The sequence below is a fragment of the Ostrinia furnacalis genome, unplaced genomic scaffold (assembly GCF_004193835.3).
Source record: "Ostrinia furnacalis isolate ACB-3 unplaced genomic scaffold, ASM419383v2 OfSCF0072, whole genome shotgun sequence".
Taxonomy (NCBI): domain Eukaryota; kingdom Metazoa; phylum Arthropoda; class Insecta; order Lepidoptera; family Crambidae; genus Ostrinia; species Ostrinia furnacalis.
The window spans coordinates 73,556-98,521 of NW_021130311.1; the positions used below are offsets into that span (position 1 = coordinate 73,556).

Consider the following 24,966-nt stretch of genomic DNA (forward strand, 5'->3'; position numbering starts at 1 on the left):
TCAACTGCCCGACTAAACTATCGGCCGACGAAAATTCAACGGTGTGCGTCTACTCTTATTTTGATTAGAGATGATGCAGTTGACAGTAAATCGAGTCTGCGTGTATCTTTATTTTTATAGGTTGCCAGTTGTAATTTATTACAGTGTTGCCACCGCCAGCAGCAATACTTACGTGTATTTACTGCATATTAATGAGCTATCATACTTTATACGTGACCTACTTCTGCAAATCAAGGGTCAATGAGGACAAGGATGAATACATGTAAATATTATATGAAAGCAGTAATAAATAATTAGTACGTCGTGGGTGATTGCTTTAACCGTGAATAATTGTACTGGAGTATTTATATTACGCAAACCTTCGGTTCCACTACTTTATGTTCTAATAGTGAATTCACTGATGTAATTCTGCATTAAATTTTAGTATGCACGAAGGCGAAGCGATGTTATAGACATAGGATAAAGATATTAACTTATTTTCAAGTAAGCGCCGCGATTTTTCACACATGAAGGGCTTTTGTATTTTATGCTACAATCTACACGAATAGTACGACTACGAAGCAAAATGTCATGATTGTTTAGTAGTTGTAGATACACCCACACTTCTGTATCCTAATTGAAGCTGAAGAAAGATATAATGCTTCCCTTTTAAGGAAAAGCTAATTTATTGTATCAGATATTGCAATTTCATTTTTAATCAGCTTAGCAATACTTACATGTGCTACGACGTTCACTCTACGGCGTAGACTCTCGTAGCGCTGTAGCATATTATTAACAAAGCATTGTTGTGCCGGGACGTACACCTTTTCTTATTTTTTAAAAGGTAGGTTACCTTGCTGTTTTGTGAAAATATGAAGGATTTTTGTTATTCATTCATATATTTATGTTAAGTTTCGTATATGATATTTTTAAATATACGTTCATTTAGATACTACGACGCCTAGCCAATGTCAAGGTCACTAAAAGACTCGTATACGAATATGCGTGTAATGTACAGCGACATCACATCAGTTGCGAACATATTTTAGTTGCAAAATCGCATCTTTTACATCTACATAAAGTGTTGGTGTTATCCTTGATGAACACATCAAGGATTTTAGTATAGGCAACAGCCTATACTAGTTCGTATTAATGCATACTTACGCCCAGATGAACGTTGCACAGCGCAGCGCATTAATGTAACGAATGCTCCATTTTGTATTGTTAACAATACTAACATTCGGATGATCGAGTTCGTTAATAGATTAGTGTTACTCTAAATGCATGGTAGATGTGATAAACCGAATACTATCTACGTGATTTTGCTCCTATTTAAAGCTCCTACTGCATCATACGAACGAAAAGCGATCGAAACCCAGCACCTTTGCATACGTAACCGTTTGCTACCCATATACGAGAATATAGTAGGTACATCCTTNTACATCCTTAAATTTAATTGTATAAACGTCAGAATAACTATTTTGTCTATATCTCTAGAAACTTCAACCTTGCTGAGATTAGGCGAAATAAAGTACAAAGTTCATTATGGTAGTCTATGTCTATAGGCACAACGACTAGGATTCCTTAAAATAGATTTTATTTTGAGGCAAGTTTTGTTGAATAGTTTTTCTTAGTATTAAGTTAATAGGAATTGCTTAGTTCTTCACTTACCCGGCCCTTTCTTTGGTACCTACTTAGATTTAGTATAACATAACAGGGTTACATATATTGGAAACAATCACAAACAAACATATATTTGAAATGAAACATTGATTGGTGTAGTGAGTTATATTTGCGTATATTTATTCAGCGTAATCCCAGCACACAGTCTAATGTGTATTAATAATAATAATTGTCAGTTTTGTCTATAAAAGCAACACATAGGTGCTGTAAGACATCGATTTGTATTATATTATACGTGTTTTGACGAAAGGTGACGACCCACCGCTGTCTGTCCGTGCCGAATGTTATGGCGAGGGGAGAAAATTGAAGAACCTCTCTCTTTTATCCATTGTGAACGAAAGAGACAGGAAACCAGGGGTCAAAACCGGTTAGGTAGGGGTCCTTAGCTCGGAATGTGACGCATAAAGGAAATACATTTTTTTGGAAAACACATCTGAATTTTAGTGAAAAAATGTAGAAATTGGCCCCGTGATTATCGCGTGACTCACTACGGTTGCCATGAATATTAAGAGATCAGTATTATATTTCATTCGCTATGGAAAGACTCGCAAGATTCACCAAACATCGACACACGTTTCATAATATAAACCAACGTGTAAGATACAATTGTTATAATGTATTGTACCTCAGACAAACAACAGTTTGCATGTCGTATAATATAGTATAGTAAGAGTAACAGTCGTTTTAATCTGTGCATACTTTGATACAGTGCTATTTAACTACAGAGTGCTACAATCCTCTCCTTTACTTTGTGTACAGTCGCCAGCACTTCAGACCATATATTTTTTAATGCAAAATTGCCTCTTATTAGAACCTTGTAAGATTTTAGTGTATAGTTTGATGTGCTGCCGTTCGTACAGAATTATTATACTATACATATAAATATATAACAAATAATATCATTAAACATTTCAACAACCAAACGCGATGAGCGCTAAACCATTTCTTTCCTTCAAGCCTCCAATAATAAATGTGGTTATCATTATGTATTAGTACTACTACTAACATCGATTATATTATTGAATAATGTTTATCGAGTAACATAGACACGGTGCAGTAAATATTTGAAGCTTAACTAATTGAGATCAATAAAATTTGTGAGGTGGAAAGAAAATAATGTGTAAATTGAAGGATTCAAATAATTAGAAGTTCCTGAGAAGGTGGTAACACCCTGTATGTTCCTAAGCCTACGTTCCATCATTGGGCTCTCTGGTGTTCCCGATTCTCAATCCAGCCCATATTACCCGCTTTACATCGCTCGCGAGTTGGCCTTCTTAGCACACCGCTTTTATGCAACTCGAAATGGAATTTCATATTTTGGTTGTTCGCATAGCAATCTTGGCGACGGTACATGATATGATACATTGCACAACACATTTTATAACAGGCCTAATATTCATTTTTATTGCAAAATTCAAACATTTAGAAATGGCCGGCCAACTCTTACGACTCTATCTCTATCATACCTTCTAGTCAGCAGGTACTAGATCGTGCCAATAATTCACTAGTAATAATTTTATTATCTAGTTATATACAATTCTACATCGGTATGTGACCGTTTCTCACTTCGTAGACTTAGGTTAGGCCGTTCGCACCGCTCAGGCGACGCGGCATGAAACCCGTAGCAGCCGGGGCAAATGTATCTGTGAGGCTGCAAGAAGAATCTCAACTTTCCTATGATCGTACAACTGCAGGTCTTGCTTCCATCATATTACTATCCAAATGTATCCTTTAACAATCTTTAAGTTAATAGGACAGTGCGGGGGCGGTGATTCCAAACAAAGCTGAATAGGTCTGAAATAGCCCCAAAGAATACATTGGCCACAATACCTCAAGATCTAGATGATGGCAATAGGCCACGTCGCCCCGCCAGTCCAATCGCACCGTGTTGGAAACGAGATTGCAAGTAGTAATTAACAGTACTGGTAGTAGGCACCAATATCTAATACTACGGGGTACCTACTGTAGCCATTAGACGATAAATAGGTATACATATAATCTCTAGACAATAGGTAACAAAGTATTAAAAGTTAACATTAATCCTAACATCAATATTACTAACAAAATCCAATATCAATATTTCTCTAAATGGTCAAAATGGGTAATTCACTAGATAATATAAATTGGTTTACATCTATAATATTTTGCTATAATATTTCAAGTGACTGTGCTGAAGTGAATATAAATTGCCCGTCTTAGAAACAATCAACCGTCATGGGTAAGAAATTATAGAACAAAGATGGTACATTGAAACAGTAAGAAAGTACAAACTCGCAGTATGCAGATGGTGGAACTAAACGTCGCAGAGCAGAGAAACGGTCATCGATAGACGGCCAGAGGCGGGCTCCGAGCGGCTACCCGAGGGTGACTGGCGAGGGCAGGTGGCCTAGGCGTTGGACTCCTTGAGGTCGGTGAGCCGCGCCAGCTGCGCGGGCTCCAGCTCGTCGGGGATGGAGGCGCGGCCGCCGCGCGGCGCCGCGGGCGGGGACTGCGGCGCCGTGGGCGGCCCCGAGGCCTCGGAGCCCGTGGAGCTGGACGCGGGGTGCGGCGTGGAGTCGGCGGGGCCCTCGTCGGAGTCGCGCAGGCAGACGGCGGTCTGCTCCGACAGCGAGGACTCCTCGTCGTCCACGTCCTCCGAGCGCTCGGCGTCGTCCTGGCGCTCCGGCTCCGGCTCGGGCTCCGGCGGCGGGAAGGGCTGCTCCGGCTCCTCCACCATGGGCGTGGCGGCGGTGATGACGATCTGCGCCACGCCCAGCCCGCAGTCCTCCGCCGGCAACTCAACCTTGGGCGGCGCAGGCTTGCTCGGCGGCGGCGCCGGCGCCGGCACCTCTTCTTCCTAAAGCACACAACACACTTTACCAACCATCGGGGTTATCATCTCCAGTAATGCGGATACACAGGTGAGTGCTTCTTTATAATCAGGACGCAGAGCGGGACTCAAATAAACTTGACTTTCACATTTGGACCTATCCTATCATGCATTTCGACAAGCGGCATGCATATGATGATGTGAACTATATGCTGAACAAAACATAACGGGAAATCATCAGGGGTAGTGTTGCCAGTAAATACCTACGTGTCTATGCATTATTGTTCTTTTCATTTTCTTCTACCACCTTAAAAGTAAATTTACATCCATGTTTTTTCTGCGGTCGAGTCAGTCCTGTAATGAGGATCATTTCGATTTTTAGCTGTGAATGCAGATTTATAGGGCTAAGAAATCCTTAATACACAGTGCAAAAATTTTTGTTCTACGACAAAAATTGACGAAGTTATGGCCAAATTACTAAAAAAGTTCACTGACCGCCCGGCGCGGGGACGATGACGTCATTATATCCGATCCGAACGCTGCCGGCGTACTGCGTGGATAGAAAATATTTTTTTCTAGCCAAATTATCAGTTTTAGAGAAAAACTTGTAATGACATTTATTCATCAGAATAAAGTAAGCTATCGATAGGTAATTTTTAAAAATGGAAATTGTGAAAAATAACGCAAAAAATCCATACGCTCATACGATTCAATGGCACGCAGAGACGCGATTGGGGTCTCCGCGGTGGTATATTTGGCGATTTATTCAAATAAAGTGTACATAAGTGTTGTTAGAGTCATATCTTCTTCCAAGTTCACAATTTTTATTTTTAAAAATTACTGGTCGATAGGTTACTTTATTTTGAAGAATAAATGTTATTAAAAGTTTTTTTTTAAAACTGATAGTTTAGCCGGAAAAAAATATTTTCCATCCCATTAGTACGCCGCTGCGCTCGATTCGGATATAATGACGTCACGCGGCCTTGCGTACGTTGACTTTTAGCGGCAAAAACGGCCTATGTTTATTACTTAATATCTTCGTAAGTAATGGTCCGATTTGGATAATTCAAAAAGATATATCTTTCTTATGTCTTAAAGATTAACGTAGATACTAGTTTTATTGAATTTTCTACAACAGTACTGATCCTCATTCTAAAGCACCCTTGAAGCATGTAAATCAAAGGACAGCAAGAAGCGTATTTATAGTATCTATTTACAAAAGCGACAACAAAGCACACCTACTGTACAGAAACGACAATAATAGTAATTTTGTGATAAGAATCAAACCTCGTCTGATAAATTTTCACCGACAACCTCGTCGACTGATGCATGGAAAAGAATTCATAGTGGATTAATATGAACATTACAATTTGTATGGGCTAAAAGCAAGAAAAAAGTTAAATCTGTAATGGAAAATACTCGTAACTACATTTCGTAATACAATAATAAGTCAGACTATAAAACATTATTTAATAACGTGAACTTAACATGTAGGTACTTTATTTTCATAAATGTGAAACATAAATAAACATTTGAAATCACATAATAAATTCATTGATAGCTTTCAAATGTGTTAATCGCGTTCAATCCGACCAATTATTGTTAACTCAACTACAAAATACCTAATTACGTTAACAGTTCTCTAGCTTTTAGCTGCAATATTAATTAAAACGTTTGTTCATTAAAATGCTTATCAAATTAATCAAGTAGGTACACTATTACTGACATAACAAGGACAGCATTTCCAATATTTGAACCAATAATGTATGGAATATTACAATAATTAAACGGCTATTCACTTATTTCCAAACGTAATTAAAACTTTAATTAGAATATCAGTCTAATTAACATTTCAAAATGCAAAAGAGATTACCGATTGCATAACCTCTGTTTCAGCTCATTTTCTCACGTGACTAAATTGTAAGTAAGTACAAACAATAATTATTTGAATTAAGTCTTAAGATAAAATTCGTAACCAACCACCTAACTTACCCACAATAGTGACAGACGGCGCGACGATGGTCGGCGGTCCGACCAGCGAGAACTGGGTTCCATACTGCTCGTGCTGGTTCCTAGTGAGCTCTAAATTAAAGCTGAACTCCGCGAGCTCGGCCAGCTCGGCCTGGCTGGGGCCCGACACGTCGGCGTCGGCGTCGGCGGGCGGCGGCGGCGGCGGGGCCGCGGGCGGCGCCGCGCTCTTAGTGTTGTTGTTCTCCACCACCACTGCAGCCGGACAACAATTACACCCGTCACCGGGACGGCACACACCACCGTTCACATTTACATACAAGCGCAGCGATCAATTATGTTGAATCGCGAAATTTATCGCCAATTTAACTTGCATTTCTGAGGCTTCGGTTAACAAGCTACTGAAAACAGCGTCGGCTTTTACACTTTCAATTTTAGATTTAGAAATGAAACGAGTAAGTAAGTCTCTTATCGAAATAGAAAGAAAACTGGTAAAGCTTTTGCATGTAGGTAGATACTAGTAGATGACCTTTTCAAAAAACCTTCGTAGGTTTCCGCGACGTAACCTTCAATTGTCTTGGTCCTAGGTATTGGTTAAGTGCGTGCGTAGACAAGACAGAGGATTTAAGCACACGACATAACATTGATCGACATCAAAGGTCTAGCGGTTCCTCCCGCTAATTTATTGATGATGATGATTGCAGGTACATATGAAGGGTAATTCTTACGTAAAGGGGTTCCCCAGTAGGTAATCATATTAGTATCTAAAGTAATAACCTATGTCACTTGACAGACAGCTTAACCGGTTCATTGGGTATTCCTTTTGCTCAATTACAGTTAAGTATGAATATTCTAAGCTTTGTAAGGTCGAACAAGTTGTTTGAGTCTAATTGTCTGTCATGTCTTAGTCGACATTGGGATACCTATGGACAGGTACTTTCTTTCGCGTACTTTAAATAGATCTTCTACGATTTAACCTTTTCATTTTGCCTTCTATCGTATAGGCTGTAGCAATCTATGTGTCGATAATATGAGTTAAATTTACACAGCACGCCAGTACATTATTCATTGAAAGTAGGAATACGCAAATAGAAAGAAGACGCAAAATATTAAACCCTATTACACCGGGACGAAACCGAACCAAGAATTGTCGCGTACTTTAAACTAATATTATACTAAACCGCGGGCGTATTTGATTGAAGCGCTTTAGTGCTCTCCTCTGTTCTAGTTTTAAAATGGCTTTTGATTTTCCGTCTCAAGTTTATTGGCTTTTATAAAGATCGCAGCCTTTATTGGTCAGGGTTGCTGTATTTATGGAACCCTTGGGATATTCCCGAGGATCGACGGAAAATCTAATTTAGTCTAAGCCCTTGAGTGAATTATTGCTTACAGAAAAGTCTGCAATCAGTACTAATTGCTTTCCCGGCTAATGAACCATTCATTATTCAGCGCAGTCTTTTATGTTTCAAGACTGTTCTATGATGGAAAGTTTTTATTAATATGTATCACCAGTCGCAAGTCGCCAAATGATACTTATGTACCTACCTACAATTCAAGTTGATTTATTCTTATTTCGCATTCTTCTCAACACTTGCATCCTCCTCAACGCTGAATTAATCGTCTTAAGACGTCAAGCGTAAAAACGAACGAGGTAACGAGCCCTCTTTAGACTCTTTCTTTGTTGTAATTTGAGTTCTAATTGAGAAATTACTAGCTGCTAGCTGATGTCTAAATGACTACCGTAGCTTGAGGGATATATTGCATCGATTTCAGGTTAATTCACTGGCGAGGTATCAGGCCTATTATATCATATTGCCGATGCTCACATACAGTCATCGATCATGCGTTGGGCTTGTAGAGCTAGTCATTGCTAGCGACAGAATATTAATAGGCTCCTTGTTGTTTTCCTTTGAAATAGACGCAAGTTTCGAAGAGACTTATCCTATTTTTACTCTATTATGTTCACATAAAAGGTTCTTGATTTGGAAATCAGATTTTTTGTGTGTTTACTTAAGCATCGTTGAAAATTATCTACGTTCTACGTTACAATAAAAACTTTGTTTAACTAACCTATATTACTCCTAAGAATTTTCATTGCAACAATAAGCTACTATCTATCTACCAGGACTAGGTACTGGAACGTATCTAAATACTTAGCCGTTAAACGTTATTTACTTTTACCTCTACGAAATCATACGTGAAAATATCAGCAAATTGAGCGCGGATAATGTCGGCGAGACGGCAGATGCGACGCCTCAATCGAACGCCGATCCAACATAGTTGAGGGAGCTGCGCCCGCATGCACCATTAATCAATCGCTTGCCTTACGACACAAACATTTACACGTAACATTAAATACCGTCAGACGAATAGAAACACGAATAAAATACATTTTGTTATCACAGACTTTGTGCTGGAGACAGAAATTGAGCTGTGAGTTAGACACATTTAATAGATAGTACATAAACATAGATCACAGTAAGACATAATGTAAGGTTATCATACAATTTCCATTCGTAGATTGGTAAAAATAAAGTAACAGTACAATCAGATTAAAATAGAAAGATAAAGATTTTAAAAATTTATGAAAATATGACAGGTGGTGAAAGAGTAGGTATTACTTAGTCATATTTAGGACTTCAATTTTGGCACACTCAATGTCAATGTTAAGTTGTCTGACTCACACGTGGTTATGGTAAGAGTGCAACAAAATCGAGGTTTGGAGACTGCGGTATTTTCGAAAGTTTATCTATCAAAGGTAATCGTGCAGTAGTCATGCAGAAGTTGAACGTGAGGTCCTACCCTAGCCACACTAGCGCGATACTGGTACAGTGCCATTCCCTTAGTCTGCGGATACCATGCCAATTGGGAAGAAATCACAACAATTACCCAATCAGCCAAAAAGCTTACTATGACGCGTGACGTGAGACAACCGCACATTATCACTACGAGTATATTGCGCGCGTTTAAACCAAACGGTCATTGTAGTAGGCATATTTTTTGATTGGTTATCTTTATGTCTTTTTATGACGTCACTAGTGAAAGGTAAAATTTTTATAAATGACTTAATTCAAGGCCTATTTTTAGATAAAAGGGACGTCTAAATTCGACAATTATAAATGAATAAAATAAATATCTTTGAGCAATATCACACAGCGCTATCTAGCCCCAAAGTAAGCAATTAATATGCTTGTGTTATGGGTGTAAGCTTAACGGATTACTACACATACACTTTTTTTTATAAATACATATTAATTATATGAGAATATGGCATAGATTTTATATTACCTTTTCTGTGATCATAAAATGTTTTTTAAAGACAGTTTGGTCCAAACGAGCGCTGTATTACACGTACAAAACAGAAAGACAAGACATAACTCAGAAAGGCAGATATTTTTGGTCAACATACAAATAACGAGTCATTAAAAGATCTTTAAAGATAGTAACTTTCAAAATATTTCAATTTATTCACACAATATTAATAAATCGCTTGTTAAAATCCTTTCACTAAAAACTATTATTACTAAAAACGGGTAATGCATGCCAAACTGAATTTCTATAAATCTTTCAACACTTTTTTAAAATCTCATCAATCTTGATCTTGAACAATCCGTGTTTTACATATTTTTTATTCCATCTCTATGATTTTATAAGTTCTAAGCTGTTTTCTCTTCAGTTAACTCAGCTGTTAGCAAGGTTGTTAAAAGTTCCTCTAATTGAGCAGGAATGTAGTACTAAAGTTCATTGACCACTAGATACCTCGTCACGCGATCTTCGATTTTGTAAAGTTTGTATGCAGTACGGCAAAAAGTCCACGAACGTTTTCCGATTTGAAATCGGCCCGGCGCGGTGTCAGTATTCGGAAATGAAACAATCGTTGCGCTGAAATTTTCATCCTACCGATGCCGCGGTGCGATGGACAATCGGAAAAACATGCAGGCATTTTATTTCAAATACTTTGAAAGTTTTAAAAAGTAGAGTTAGAAAAAGTACCAAAAACATCTGCAGCAGACAGTGACAGGGTGCGATACAGAAGAACGTGGTCAGGAGTTCATATTTTATACTTACTTTCATCATCGAAACCGGCGTTCGGCGGGGAGCCAGGTGGCGACGAGAATACCGGCGGGGCGGAACCCGGCGGGGTCCAATCTTCTTCGCCGATGCTCAGCGGCTCGCCGCTCTAAAGTCATAATAATGCGTTAGCACACGGAAGGTAGTAGGTACCTAATAGGGAAAAACGCGGATGTTATGGATTTAGAAGGATATCTACCTATTTGCATAAGTTACTACCAGGCTTACCTATGATATTGCCATTTTGTATACAAAGTTAAGAGGTTTTTATTTGCTTTGAATTGATATAAATAAAGTTAGTCAGTTGAGTTGGCAAATTAGTTAAATTAGTGAAGAGGGAGAAACACGTACCGTTCATATAAATCATTTTATCAATGAAACATCTCATTAAAGTATCAACATGGAAGCTTATTCAAGTTATAAGAACTGTCTAGATGTTAGTTCAGTTAATTAAACCGAGATAACAGTGAATGTAGTTTCGCAGAATCAGTAACAAGCTTCGAGTTACTTGATTTGCATACTGCATAAAGTTCCCGCTGCTGTCCACTAACACGTTCAAACTTGTCTATAACGTCTGATAACTTGTAGACGAGTCAACCACGCATCCTGCCGCTAACTGCGAACTAGACTTCTAACTCGGCACGTAACGAAGCATCGGTATTGGAAACTAGTTAGTCCCATTAAAATCTGTAACAGGACATTCCTGCTGGATGTCATTCATGAAACTACATACTCACCTATTTCAGCTTCATTTAGTTAGCCTAAAGAATTGATAAGTGTTTATTACCATGAACGGATGACCAAATGATCGGATGATTTATGACTACTTGTAGCAAATCCATTATTTTGCTGTAACAAAATCACCCATTGACATACGACTTCAGGTATAGTTGAAACAAAAAGGTACGATGAAACATATGACATTAATTTTAAATCTATCACAAATAGAACAGTTGCAGAAAGGAAATCGTTCTGGTAAAAGTGGACGAGATTTGCAGAAGTCCTTCCGCCGGAAACAGCGGCACAGCCTAAACTTGTTTGCGTTGGCTTGATTCTATCAACGTGCGGATGTTACAGAAAATGTTATTTTGGTCTGTATTTCATAGAAATATAATTTCAGACGTCAGCCTATAGGAAGTTCCTGGAAACGTTTTACTTTGTGATAACGAAGTTATCTGTACAAATCACAACGGTTGCTCGCTTTATTGATGTGATGTTACTAAGACAGTGGACGAGCAGAATATCCTATGATGAAGTAAATACACACACTTTCTTATCTTGACTGCTTCTGGTATGAGATAAAACCCAAAATTAACGTAAGTAATGCCAAAGCGTATGAATGATTTTTGCTGACATTGTTCTTTTTAAGATGTTTGACTGAGCTTTCTTTTTTCTATAGTTCTTCTCCAAGAATATCATCTGCACCCTGTACTATGTACTATAAATAAAGCACTGATGGTGATGATGATCCCGATCTCTGTACTCCGCAAACGCAGGGCGCCTACCACGTACCTACTGTAGTTTGTAGAGTTCCTTGAGGTAGGATTACATTCAGAAGTGGAATGTGGCTGGGTGAATGATGACGATGATGATGGCTTACCTCATCACACTCCTCCACGATGAGCGAGGGGAAGTTGCCGAAGATCCCGTTGACCTCCCCGCGCCACCAGCCATCGTCCACGCCGTGGGCATCGCGCGATGTCACGCGGATTATCTACATGCCAGGATCGCATTATTGTCAACCATCAAATTAGGCTCCTAGACATTCCCAATTACAATTTTGTTCACTGAAATTCCTCGTTACCAACTTTTGTTTGTGTTTATTTAAGTACATGCCATAATTTTAGGTTGTTGCGGGTAGTAATTTGGTGTTATTACGTTGGTACTATCTACAAAATATCGTCAATATTTTGTCAATTTATTCAGATTACCGGGAATATGAAAATATTACGATGTTCTTTATTTGGAAAGCTGCTTACTTTTTGTAATGTGTTTTTTTTTTCTAATTACCGCACAAATTTTAATTTGTGTTTAATTGTGATCAATATAAAGAATTTCCAAGATAACTAAAGAAGTTACAATATGAAAATCTTGGAGGAAAGGGGGTATGAATAGGTATCCCAATTTAATAAAACCAATCAAACTTAAAAATGTTCTAGAAATTGGCACTTACCGATCCTTCTTCCAAGCTGAGTTCGTCTGCGGCCTCGGACTCATAATCGTAGAGAGCGAAGCAGTACCCCAGGGTCGGTCCTTCGACCCTCGGCGGCTCGGGCTCGGGCTTCGGCTCCTCGACCACCGGCTCCTCGGCCTTCGGCTCTTCGGGCTTGGCCACGGGGGCCGAGATCACGGAGATCTGGTCCGGAGACTGGACCACGTCGGCGTCTTCGCCCTCCACCGTGTAGTCGACCGACGAGAACGATATCTGGGCGACCAGGCCCGGGCCAGAGGTTGAGGCCTAAAAAATACTGGGTTAACGAATGTATAAAAGACTAAGGCTGAGTTGCACCACCGTATTTTAACCGTAACAATAAAATAACCGGTGCTTTTTGTATGCAGTTTGACAGATTTTTGACGTTTGTCAAAGTTATAGTAAGATGGTGCAACTGGTGCAACCCAGCCTAACTTTTGCCCGCGGCATCACCCGCGTGAAATTTAGTTTGTCACAGATCGTCATAAATTATAGCCTACTAGCTTTACGCCTGCGGCTTCGCCCGCGTGGAATTTTATCTGTCACAGAAAAACGTTATCGCGCGCGTCTCTGTTTCAAAAACTGAGATAAAAACTATCCTATGTCCTTTCCCGGGACTTAAACTATCTCTATGCCAAATTTCGTCAAAATCGGTTCAGTGGTTTAGGCGTGAAAGCAAGACGGACAGACAGACAGAGTTACTTTCGCATTTATAATATTAGTATACATATAGACTAGTATAGATATGTTATTCTGGGTTATAAACAATAATACTGTAAAGTTCTATCAAAATCCGTTCAGTTTTTGAGTCAAATAGTAACATACATTTTAACATCCAAACATCCATACAAACTTTCGCATTTCGCACACATTAGTAGGAAGCAGGAAGGATAAGATTACCATATTATATCGATCAGGATTAATATGTAGCACTACGTAAAGATCGTAACTTGTATAATAGCGTAACGTAACAGTTAAATTTATTTTCAGGTTCACCAAACTCGAACTGAAAACTTTTTGTTTACCAAATCTACGAGTGCTACGGCATCGCGTAGCATACTCGTATATTTACTACGACTTCTCCGTACTACTACGGCGTAGTAACAACGCGTTACGTCATAGCAGTTAATTGTTGAATTATTTTTATTATAGGAGCTCTCACATACTCCTGTGAAGGTTTTTCGTGGAAATCTATTTCGCTTCTTCTATATTTTTCTTACTGTGACAAAAGCAGTTTACGTGCATTTATAGAACATGTGGGCATATTATTGATATTTAATGTTTTTCGTCCTCGCTTCCCAGTAGATCTTAGTTCATCCTGTAAAGTTTATCTTAGCACTAACGACTAAAAAAATATTTTTCACTAGTTCGCGTATCTTTCTTAACGTCTCGTAACAACGTTTCGTTAACACCATACTAAAGCCCGGTCTGTGAGCTGTGAGTAGCTACCGGGTAGCTTGGGGTCATTGGACAAAATTCTACGTGCTCGCAGACCAGACTATACAAAATAAACGTTCATAAGCTGTACAATGTACATACATATACCTGCTCCTCCCTGTCGACGTCGAGATAGTTGTGCGGCACGTAGCCTTCCTCGCCGCGGTAGTTGCGCGCGCGCAACCAGCCGTCGCCGTCGCCTTCTCCCACCACCTCTAGTTGCTCGCTCTCGATGATCGACAGCTCGTCTGGGTTCTGAGCCTGATAGCCAAATGGAAGTGTTACAGGTACACTAAGGCTGAGTTGCACCACTAACTTTGACCGTAACTATGACGATAACCGGTGCTTTTTGTATGGAATTTGACAGATTTTTGACCTTTGTCAAAGTTAAAGTACGATGGTGCAACCCAGCCTAAGTAAGCTGGAGTCTAGGGCGTGGTTACTTTGAGAATAAAATTACAAATGTTTAAAACAACTCGGATTGTAGAGGATTTAGGAGGGGGGATGAAAAGCCTACAGGCGGCATACGTGGTAATCCGCCATTGTGACGCGGCTTCCCTCGCGTGAATTTCAGCTTGTAACAGAAAAATACTTGACATCCTGTATTTCATAAGAACAACTTATGAAATGGCATGGTATGTCCACTAAACCACGAAAACATTGTTCTATGAGCGCAATATGGAGGAATAGGTAGGTGACATCCAATGAAAGCCTCTGATAACATTTAGGGAAGCTAGAAATCACTGTTTTAACGACGTTGATCACGCAAATAACCAATTAAAGAAGTTTACGGAATTCATTCACATATTTTCATAACCGCGATCCACTTACACTACAAAAACGCAAAATTCATAAATAACTTCATCCACATAATTTTCGTGTCTATAACGTTACTGGTATGATTCATAACAACTGTATCGCTAACAAAATAACCCATCACAATGCATTTCCAATGAGCAATAGTTACCTACATCGTTTCAGTATCAAGGTTCCGCTGCCCTCATATTAGTTTACGATTTACCGAGCCAAATGCAGACAGAACAATAAACATCGCGCAGTAAGCTCATTGCGCTCATTTATGGAATTACCGTAACCCAAAAGGGTTAAAGAATGTAATATGCTTGGATATAGCGGATCAATGGCTTGTTTCTGAAAAGATCCGGGGTTCGGACTACCAATAGGTACCTACTCAATGTGACTTTGAAGTCCATTGACTTATAGGACTAATCTTCCCTCTCTTTCCTATCGTAGGGACTCCAGTAAATACAGGATCTACAGCTTGACCGTAACAAATACACAACTAGTAAAATAATTTCCTTATTATTTTCAAATGTTATTCTGTGGAAATCTGTAATTAGCTGTAAGTTTCATCAGTTTTATTCATTACTAATGCATATTATTACCAGTAATTTATCGCCGTTGACTTCCCAAATAAATTAAATGAGTAAAAAAATAGAATCGGCACTGCCTAGCAACAAATAGCTGCTGAATCACTTGGCAATAAAGTGCAAGACAACATGCATGCTACTCGTACGTTATTTTGAAAAGTCCACGCACTTCACTCGCAGGTGGCGACTTGTGATTGAAAAATGAAAAAGTAAATGTCACTATGAAAATGTGGTCGCAACGCGTAACGGGATGAGGAGGAAATACTGCTACTTGTATCGATATGTATCGTATCGCAAACGATACGGCCCGTTCAGTAGAGCCTTCCTCACTATGATATTAACAGTAGAATTTGTCACTAAGTTAAATCTGTTACAAAATATGTATTGTGTTACTTGCTCAAGAGGTCTCACGTTCTCACCAAATTAAATTAAAAGGCTAAACTGGTGCAGGTTTTATATTTATAGTGCATTTCTTAGAAGGTACTTTAGCATTGGTCCCATCTTACTTGGTAGGTACAAATAATACGACATTTCTCAGTACTTGAGCATTTTATAACTTCTTGGTTCGGACTTTTTAAATGAAAAAAATAATTACATTTCTTTTTTAAATGTAAAAAATATTCCATTCACATGCTCATTTCGCGGCCTAATTATATTAGTGCCAAGCTCCGTGTGTGAATGTAGCCTAGCCTACTCCATATGAGTTTATTGTGACTTAAGTTACAGACATTTCAGTGTCAGACCAACGAACTGGGCTATGAATAGACGGCTGGCATTCGAGAGACCAATGCACTGCAGTCAAGGTCGATCAATAGGTCCAGTTATACAAAGTTGGAGAAGTTTGAAACTAAGTTGAGGGTTCGATTTAAATAAGTGATTGGCTCACATTTAGATACATAATTGAAATAGGCTGCTATTCTATTTTGAGTTAGGTATGCTAGTGGAATTGTGGATAAGGGATTTTAAGAAGGGAGACGGGAGGTGCCTGGATGCAGGCGGCGTAGGACCGGTCTTTGTGGAAATCCTTGAGGGAGGCCTTTGTCCAGCAGTGGACGTCATTCGGCTGAAACAAACGAACGAAAGAAGATGTATGTTAAACAACAAATAAAGTGGGGATGTTATGGATTTGTATGAGTAGTTTCGGTTATGAATGCGGTTACGGATATAGGAATATTATTATACCGGTTTCGGTTACGGTTACGGATATTTTTTTATTTCGGATATCCGAAAGTTTCGGTTACGGTTACGGATATCTGTGCTTTAGAATGCAATTTGCAATAGTTGTCCAACGCGGTTCATTCATGGCCGCACACTTTACATCGAATAAAAAGTAATAAAAAAAATAAAAATTGATACCTACTAGATGGCATTATAAAGGTAAATCAGGCTGTTATGCCTCAACATTAATGATATACAAAAAACTATTTTTAAACTGGCTACATCCGATATTATCCGAAACTTGTGAATCGGTTACGGTTTCGGATATTTTATTATTTCGAATATCCGAAAGTTTCGGTTTCGGTTACGGATATCCATAACATCCCTGAAATAAAGCTACTTACTGTATATGAGTACAGTGCAGTGCATTTGTACAGCGGAGCGGCGGGTGGCTCGACCGTCCCGGACGTGGTTGCGATGTCCGCCTCCGCCTCGTCCCAATTGACCTGCGTGGGGTCGTCCCAGCCTCCGGACAGTTGCTCCATGCGCTTGCGTTCTTCTTCCAAGTCTGTTAGGAAGATTATACAGGGTGTTAGGTAAATGGGTATATGAGCCTTTTCAATGAAAATTAAAATAATTAAAATGAAGATATCAATTTTCTGACTTCACCATACCATTTATATGACCATGTTAACATGGGCTAGTGTCGGCTCATATACCCATTTACCTAACACCCTTTATAGAGTGTTGATTTCAATCCTCGCCATATTCATTTAGGTGATCTATTATGACTTATACAAACGAATTATCCACCAAAAACAAAATTACAAACAAAAGTGGAATTTATAGCGAATATTTTCTGTTCAAATTAACTGTACCGTGCTCGCAATACTGCAATAGTTTACACTGCGGCACTATCGAGCTACGCGAGCTACTATCGCTCGCTTATCATGTCGATAGCCTACTGAAGGAAGTCATGTAAAGTTGTAAATAGGTATTTTTCTTTGACTAACTAAAGTTAAAGTTTGTTTTACATTTTTTTCGAAGTAGATTTTTTTTACTGATTCGTGATCAGAATAAGCTACTTAATCAATTCCCTAAATATGGCGAGTATTGAAATCAACACCCTGTATAATAGGGGAAAAAGTATAAAATTCCCCTTTTTTTTCCTAAAATAGCCAAGTCCAGTATTATTATTTTTTAAAACTTCATTTCAAGGAGTTATAATCACAAAAATGATATTTTTTTTTAATAGAAATAAATCGTCAAAAACGTTCGTCATAAGTGGTGTCCGTTTCCGTTACAGTTAATCTGAATATCTTTTTACAATAATCAATTTTCAATTTCTTTCTATAACTAGTATCCAATAAATCCACAAAATTTCATAAAATGCATATTTATTTATCTAAAAATCGCAAATATGTTTGTATGAAAAATTAAATGAAATAATTATTACGATATTATGAGATTATGAAAGAGACGATCTTAAAATGTAGTCACTGATATACGATATGAGCGTTTTAGTAGGCGCCAATCCCCTACCATTATGGTTCGAAGGCAATTTTTTTTTATTTCATTAATTTATTGATTTATTTATATGTCGATTTATTTGTTAGTTGTAAAAAAGTTGTTAAAAATTCGCCAGGGACACGCTAGTAATGTCATCCCGTTGGTCCTACTATTGGACACCCGAAAGGAATGAGCTGCTGTATCCTGGATGGTAAATTTCGAAGCCAAATAAGTACCCCTGTCCCTCACTATTGTCATGATTATTATTTTTCTTATAAACAGTTATTCAGCGTACCAACACGAGCAATGATCGGTTCGCAAACGAATGTGAATTATCGGCCATTTTTACTTCCTGCTGTAACTTCAAACTGAGTGGTCACCGTTAGGTAGGTATAATCATCTAAATAATAATAAACTACACTAAGTATTGTGGAACAATTTTGTGAAAAGAAAATACGTCACTATTCATTCTTCTATTTCTATCTCACTAAATATGCCTTAAGGGTTTTCAAAAGTTGATCGAAGCCTACAGTCTACATATTTAATTTTTGCTACAACGAGCAAGTATTTTTATTGTAAATAACATCTCGGGGATGAAATTCTACTTGTAAAATACGACAGCCTCAGGAGTTTTAAATTATTTTTATAGAAGGCAGAAAACAAACAAGATAGGATATTAAAAATGTGATACTACTCGTATTTTGTTTGCTCTAATAGAGTCATGTCAATGCTGCTTTTGGATTTTGGGCGGATAGTCTGGAAAAGTCTGAACATCCATTTACAATCAGTGTCAAAGGTACTAATCCGATACAAATTTCACCCTGCATTTGGCTTTGTCCGCTTTGCGCGTATCCAATTATCACAGAATTTTAAAATATCCCGACCTGAAAATCCTTTTAAATTTGTCCCTGGTATTTTTAAAGGCTAACTAGTTAAAGTAATTACTGATATCCCTGCTAACCCGTCTAAGTAATCAAAATATTATGATTTTTGCTCAGAGTGAGGCAGCGGTCGACGGAGATCGATCGAACTAGCGTTCCGTAAATCTCTGTCTTTTTTTAATAATATAGCCGCGTTGAGGGACTGCTAAGAAGCTGGAAACGCGTTCATCTATTTTCTGACTAGTTATTTGAGTTAAAAGGCCAAGGTGATATTTTTTTACTTTAAAAAAATTATCAAAGTCCATTTAGGAGCTTTTATGCCACGGACAGTCCTAAAACACAGATGCCAAACTTATAACACCCATTATAGGTTAAAACGACAAATTGTGATAATCGCGCGCGGCAAAGCTCGCGAGTTTAATTTCGTGGAACGATCGTAATATTATAACCCTTATCAAAGAAATATTATTTTTATAACCAGATTATAGAATCTGGTTCTAAGAATAATAATATGAAATGAAATTCTTTCTATGGAGAAAGATTTCTTTCTATGGAGAAAGAATTTCATTTCATATTAATAATAAATAAATTATAGGAGGCGGATACGTAAAGCACTTGTGGCTAGAAGTGACAGGGCTTTGTACGTTTCAGAGCTGTCACTAAGGTGCTCGATTGATTGATAAAATGGAATGTATAGCCTGACCAGGAACATAAAAACCCTGGCATAGAGGCGCTTCAATTGCATTTGATAGTGCAACACTGAGTACAGTCGTACATGTGTTAAATTAATAGGCTAAATTTATGTATCAGGATTCAGGATTACGGGCTAATTTGATATTTTCATAAATTAACGAAAAATATTATTAAAGGTAACCTGGTTTAAATAAATTAAATGAAACCATCAATCGAGCTAGTAGGATTTATTATTTTATTATTCATCAATAATCAAATTCAGAACTTGAATATTCAACTGCAATGTCTGCTCATGAACCCTTCAAACTCGGTACTTCTTTCCCAATTCCATAAAATTCAAAACTTAGAAATTGACAAAAAACATTAAAATAAGTAGTTGAAACAGACTACAGCTAATTTTCCTAGTGGACTGTACTATACGATAAACATGTCAGTCAATTTGACAACCTTTGTCGGAAACATTATTCAATGAAAATATTGTCCGAACCCTTAGTATTTCTCTTCGACAAATACATTAACACACCGTGAACCACTTTTCTTTCACGACTATAAAAATATTTCAGCAATTTAATTCACAAAATCAATTGCAAACATTTAAAATAAAGTTTGTTTACACTTTGACAACAATAGACTGACATGCAAGGTGACATGTCAATGAAGTTTTCAGTTACTGTTGCCATTAAAAGAAATTAGTACCATTAGTTTTCCGCAACATGGCGAGGGTTTTTATGTTCCTGGTCAGGCTATAAACGGAATATTTAAAAGCAACAGCTGTTTATAATGTCCAGTTGACGATCGGAAATGTTAATTTAATATAGCCTCGTGTAAGCAATGTTATAATTAAAATAATGCATGTCAGGGCCGATGAAATAAATGAAGATATTATCGTTGCAATAAAATATTGAATCAACGATACCTACATACTTGTACTTGTAAGTTGATGAAAGTGTTAAGTATTTAATCTTCTGAAATCCACCCACAGCTTTCGCGAGAAACTAATTTAAGTTTCAAAGTTGCTTTCAAGGCAAATCTGTTTAAAGTTCAATATATTTTCTTATATCCGCACTAGGGTGGTCNTAATCCGCACATTAAAGTATTTTTCTTTAATGGCTCGTTCATTGCTAAAAATAAATCGACGGTTAACTATTTTGATTAGAATCCCATTGGTACATTTGACTGCGCGAGGAGCATTTTTAGCACTAACACGAAGAATCAATTACGCTCATCTCTATTGATACAGAGTATAGTCCGTAAAACTTTTTAAGTAAAACCACAGCGTTACTTATTTATAAATTTGAACATGGTGAAATAAAACAAAAAATTACTAAGTGAAACTGTAAATCTATGCTGAAGTTGCCAACGACTGCTGTTTCAAATTCCGGTAGGTCCGTAAACATCGCAGCATTGAGGTTCCATTGCAAATGCTGGCACGACAAACTTGGCTTCTGTTGAGGTCTAGTGACCTCTTGTCGCGACCTTTTGCCTGGCAAGAACTTGTCTTCAAGCAGCCCCAAGTTAGGTCGGCAGACACCGACTCTCGAGTGTTTACTTTTCACACCTCAAGCAAACTTGCAGAGTTCCCAGCATGTTAACTTTATATTATAACTACGCTAGTTTCAAGTGCCGGTTCACGGGTTATGGTTTTAGTGGCGTAGGTATGATACAAAGCGGGCAATTTATCAGCAAGTCAGTTCTGATTACTTTCGATATTTAGAGGTGAGAGGTGCAAAATAAATAATAACAACTCAGTTTTATGGAGCTGGAACATTGGCGATCGGGATTCTTTTAAACTACTCATCTTCTTCTGCACGACTGAGAATTACATGCTGATGATACCAGCATGGACTCAAATCAAAAATGATCTTTTTGATTTGAGTCCATGATGAAGCAGCTGCAGCTGATGATGAAGCAGCTGCAAGTGAAGTGTGACCTGAAATGCCTAAAGTTAACCCATCAAAAATGGTTTAGATTATTATTATTGCTAGGCTGATGTGGCGGCTTCGTTCTCTATGTTGTCACTGTCGGAGCACGGTTGGTCCTATATGGAATAAACTAGAATGTTAAAGTAAGGAACAACATTTACTTGGATTACCATCTACTTCATCTTCACGATCGTCATCCTGCTGCGAAGAGCCGGAGGTGGTGCGCTGGTGGCCGGTCCCGGTTGGCCCGGCAGACGTGGCGGCTTCGCCCTCCGTGTTGTCGCTGTCGTAGAACGAGTCGGAGCTTGGTTGGTCCTACGCGGAAGAACAGAAGCAGGGGAAAAAATAATTTTGCAAGTGTTTACAGTATTGTTTTAGGTGTAAAATCAATGTATCTAATATGTTTGTCTTTTTTAATATTGTTGCTTTTGGAACACGATTGCATTTGAAATAATCAATAAATGCTAGACATAATTTCTTGAAAACTACATTATTTAGCCCGTAACCAAGTTAGTGTTTTCTGTGTAGGTAATTTGATTTTTAATAAGTTTGATATTAACAAATAAAGTAACAAAGTTTGCGAACTGCGAACGACATAGGTTCTATTTGCCGCACAATATTTACAGAAAAGACAAACAAGACTTGTTATGTGTTGACTGAGGAGTTTCAATAACCTCTTTATTAATAACATATTTTATCAGTAAAGAATTTTATGTTTTTTATGTTAATATTCAAGTTTAATAAAGCATCATGTATCAGGCAGCAAGGCTCTGAAAACGCAGCGTCGAGCGACGACATCATAAATGTAGCAGGAAGACGCTGGTCGCAGGCCGCTACCAATCGGTCAAAATGGAAATCATTGGGGGAGGCCTATGGTCAGCAGTGGACGTCCTATCAGTGCCTCTTGCTCTTCGAGTATCCACGAACGACCAGTGTCGTGGTGTCCATTAATACCGTTTCGGTGACACGCACATTACCTACTTTATTTAGTTTTATGCCCAGAACAGACGGTGAAACGCAACTGCAACGAAACTGCAACTGCTAGTTACTTTTGAGTTGCATCTAAGTTTCTGCCATAGCGTCCGTTGAGAGACCACACATGACGCGACCAGTTTGAAATTTTCAGTTCCAGTTTCATTCATCAGAATCACCAGAAACTTGCAGTTTCGTTGCAGTTGCGTTACACCGTCTGTTCTGGGCCTTAGTTTTGTTTTCATTTTCTTGATGTTGTTTTGTGTCGCTGAATAAAACATTACATTTTCAAATTTTTTCATTTTCATTTTCAAATGATGATGATGTAAGCATGATGCTTTCATCGTACTACTCACGGCGGCCCCAGAAGCGTCGGTGCGCACGCTCAGCAGGCTGCTGCTCCGGGGCAGCGTATCCTGCACCGCAAGCAGGTCCACCTCCTTCAGCCACTCGTCCACCGGCGCGCCGCTCACGCGCAGGCACTCCAGCCGCGCCTCGTACTTCGCCTTCGACGTCTCCGAGCGTCGAATGTTCGCGCGAAGCTCGTCCATTCGCACCTCCAGCTCCGGCCCGTTCGGGTCGTTCGGGTCCACCTAAATGATATTTTGTTTGTGAATGATGCAAATCAACGCTTCACAGCAAGGCTGCTCAACCCTAGACCCGCGGGCCACAGTATATCCCGCGAAAGAATTCTAAGTGGCCCGCGCTCGAGTTTTTTCTTTACGCTTGTCCTGAGAATAACTGAAATGTGAAATGTAGTGGCCCGTCGTTAACGACTGAATCCACCCTTTGGCCCGACTCTTCAAAAGGTTGAGCAGCCTTGCTTTACAGTGAAAAATGTCGCTAGCGATAAAAATTCTAAGTTCAAAAACATCAGATAACACAGATTCTTATTTAAGTTAAGACAATTACAATATTATATAAATCATTAAGATTTTATACAAATTACAAATTTTGCTTAAACGTAGAATACATATAAATACATATACTAATTCATGGGTTTTTTAAATAAAACAAATCGTAAGTTTTTGAGACACTTTTATTTTGTTATATATACTACCTACTAATTTACTAACTGATGAAAAGTAAGCGCTCTGCTATCGTAATATGACTGCTGTTAAGACTTATAACAAACTATTCGATTTCATTTGCCACTACTCTACTAGTTATACTACGTACTGCCATGTATGACACCTAATTTGGATTTGATTGAAATACAAACCAGGGTTGAACTTTGAATTTTCAGTGACGCCGAACCGAAATAAATAATTCGCAAGTGAAACCCCAGGCTAGCTAAAAATGTTCAGTGACCGTGAACTAGCACACTGAAATTCAATCGAGAGTTTATATTTGCAATGGTCAAGGCGAGCAGCCGCCGGATCGTTCGTCGCCCTGTAAAACTTTTATTAGGCACTTTTGGGTATTTAAATTGGCTGATACAGATGAGATTGTAATTAACTATTGAAAACATATTGGGAGTAACAATTCTCAATATTATACCTCCCTATATTGATATCCTTCCTTACACATTATGGGTGACACGTTTTTAATAATAAAATCGTCACTTGTTTTGTTAAGGTTTGAATAGATAAACAAAAACTAAAAGTACTAAAGTGTACCTACGGGCTAAAAACATAAGTACCTACATGCCTGAAGTGACATATTTTTCAACCTTATCTTAAGCTGTCCCGCAGTTGAAATTGTCATTTTATTACAGGCAAATGCCTCTCGAGTATTATTTATAGCCTGCTTCACCTACTTGTCATTATTGGCAGTGAACCGTTCACCTAGAAACTTGATATACACTGTCAAGGAATTGACTTTGAGACTCGGTCTTGCGATGAAAGGTCTCGTATCAATGACACGCTACGGTAAACTGTTGATTTCTTGCTTTGAATTGTTCAAAGTTTTCAAACTTTAGTAGTTTAGATTGTTGGTTGTTGTTTGCGAAATGTGGCGTCAAAGCAAGTGTACTTTAACAATCATAGCTTTGTTTTACGATCATCGATTAATCAATGAATACATCCTATAGCACTTAGGGTATTAGTTTATCTGAAAAGGATAACTGACTTACATTTCTTAAACTAATAGTTCCCGAATATTGCTGCCATCGATGTTTTCTAGTTGGAAGGCTGTATCACCTGTCTCAAACCTTAAGGTAGGTCCATAATACTGATATAGGTAGTTTTGCAGTAGCGCACTGTTACAGATAGCCCTCGCACCCTATATTGCTTACTTGACATTCCGCCTTTTGCCGACTCATCCTTTTCCATCCATAGCCTGCGATCCCTCGCATCTCCACGCC

The 24,966-nt window shown here is 38.4% G+C and overlaps 1 protein-coding gene across 1 annotated transcript; it reads right to left on the reverse strand.

Annotated features, from left to right (window-relative positions):
• Positions 1–1,847: 1,847 nt before the first annotated feature.
• nwk (FCH and double SH3 domains nervous wreck) lies at positions 1,848–23,254 on the reverse strand (the record flags this gene model as incomplete). Its single annotated transcript, XM_028300469.1, has 10 exons — positions 1,848–4,498; positions 5,759–5,793; positions 6,464–6,694; positions 10,508–10,619; positions 12,111–12,224; positions 12,684–12,968; positions 14,247–14,399; positions 17,089–17,252; positions 21,851–22,004; positions 23,018–23,254. Coding segments are annotated over 10 exons (1,935 nt in total), but the record flags the coding sequence as incomplete, so codon positions are not given.
• Positions 23,255–24,966: the final 1,712 nt, after the last annotated feature.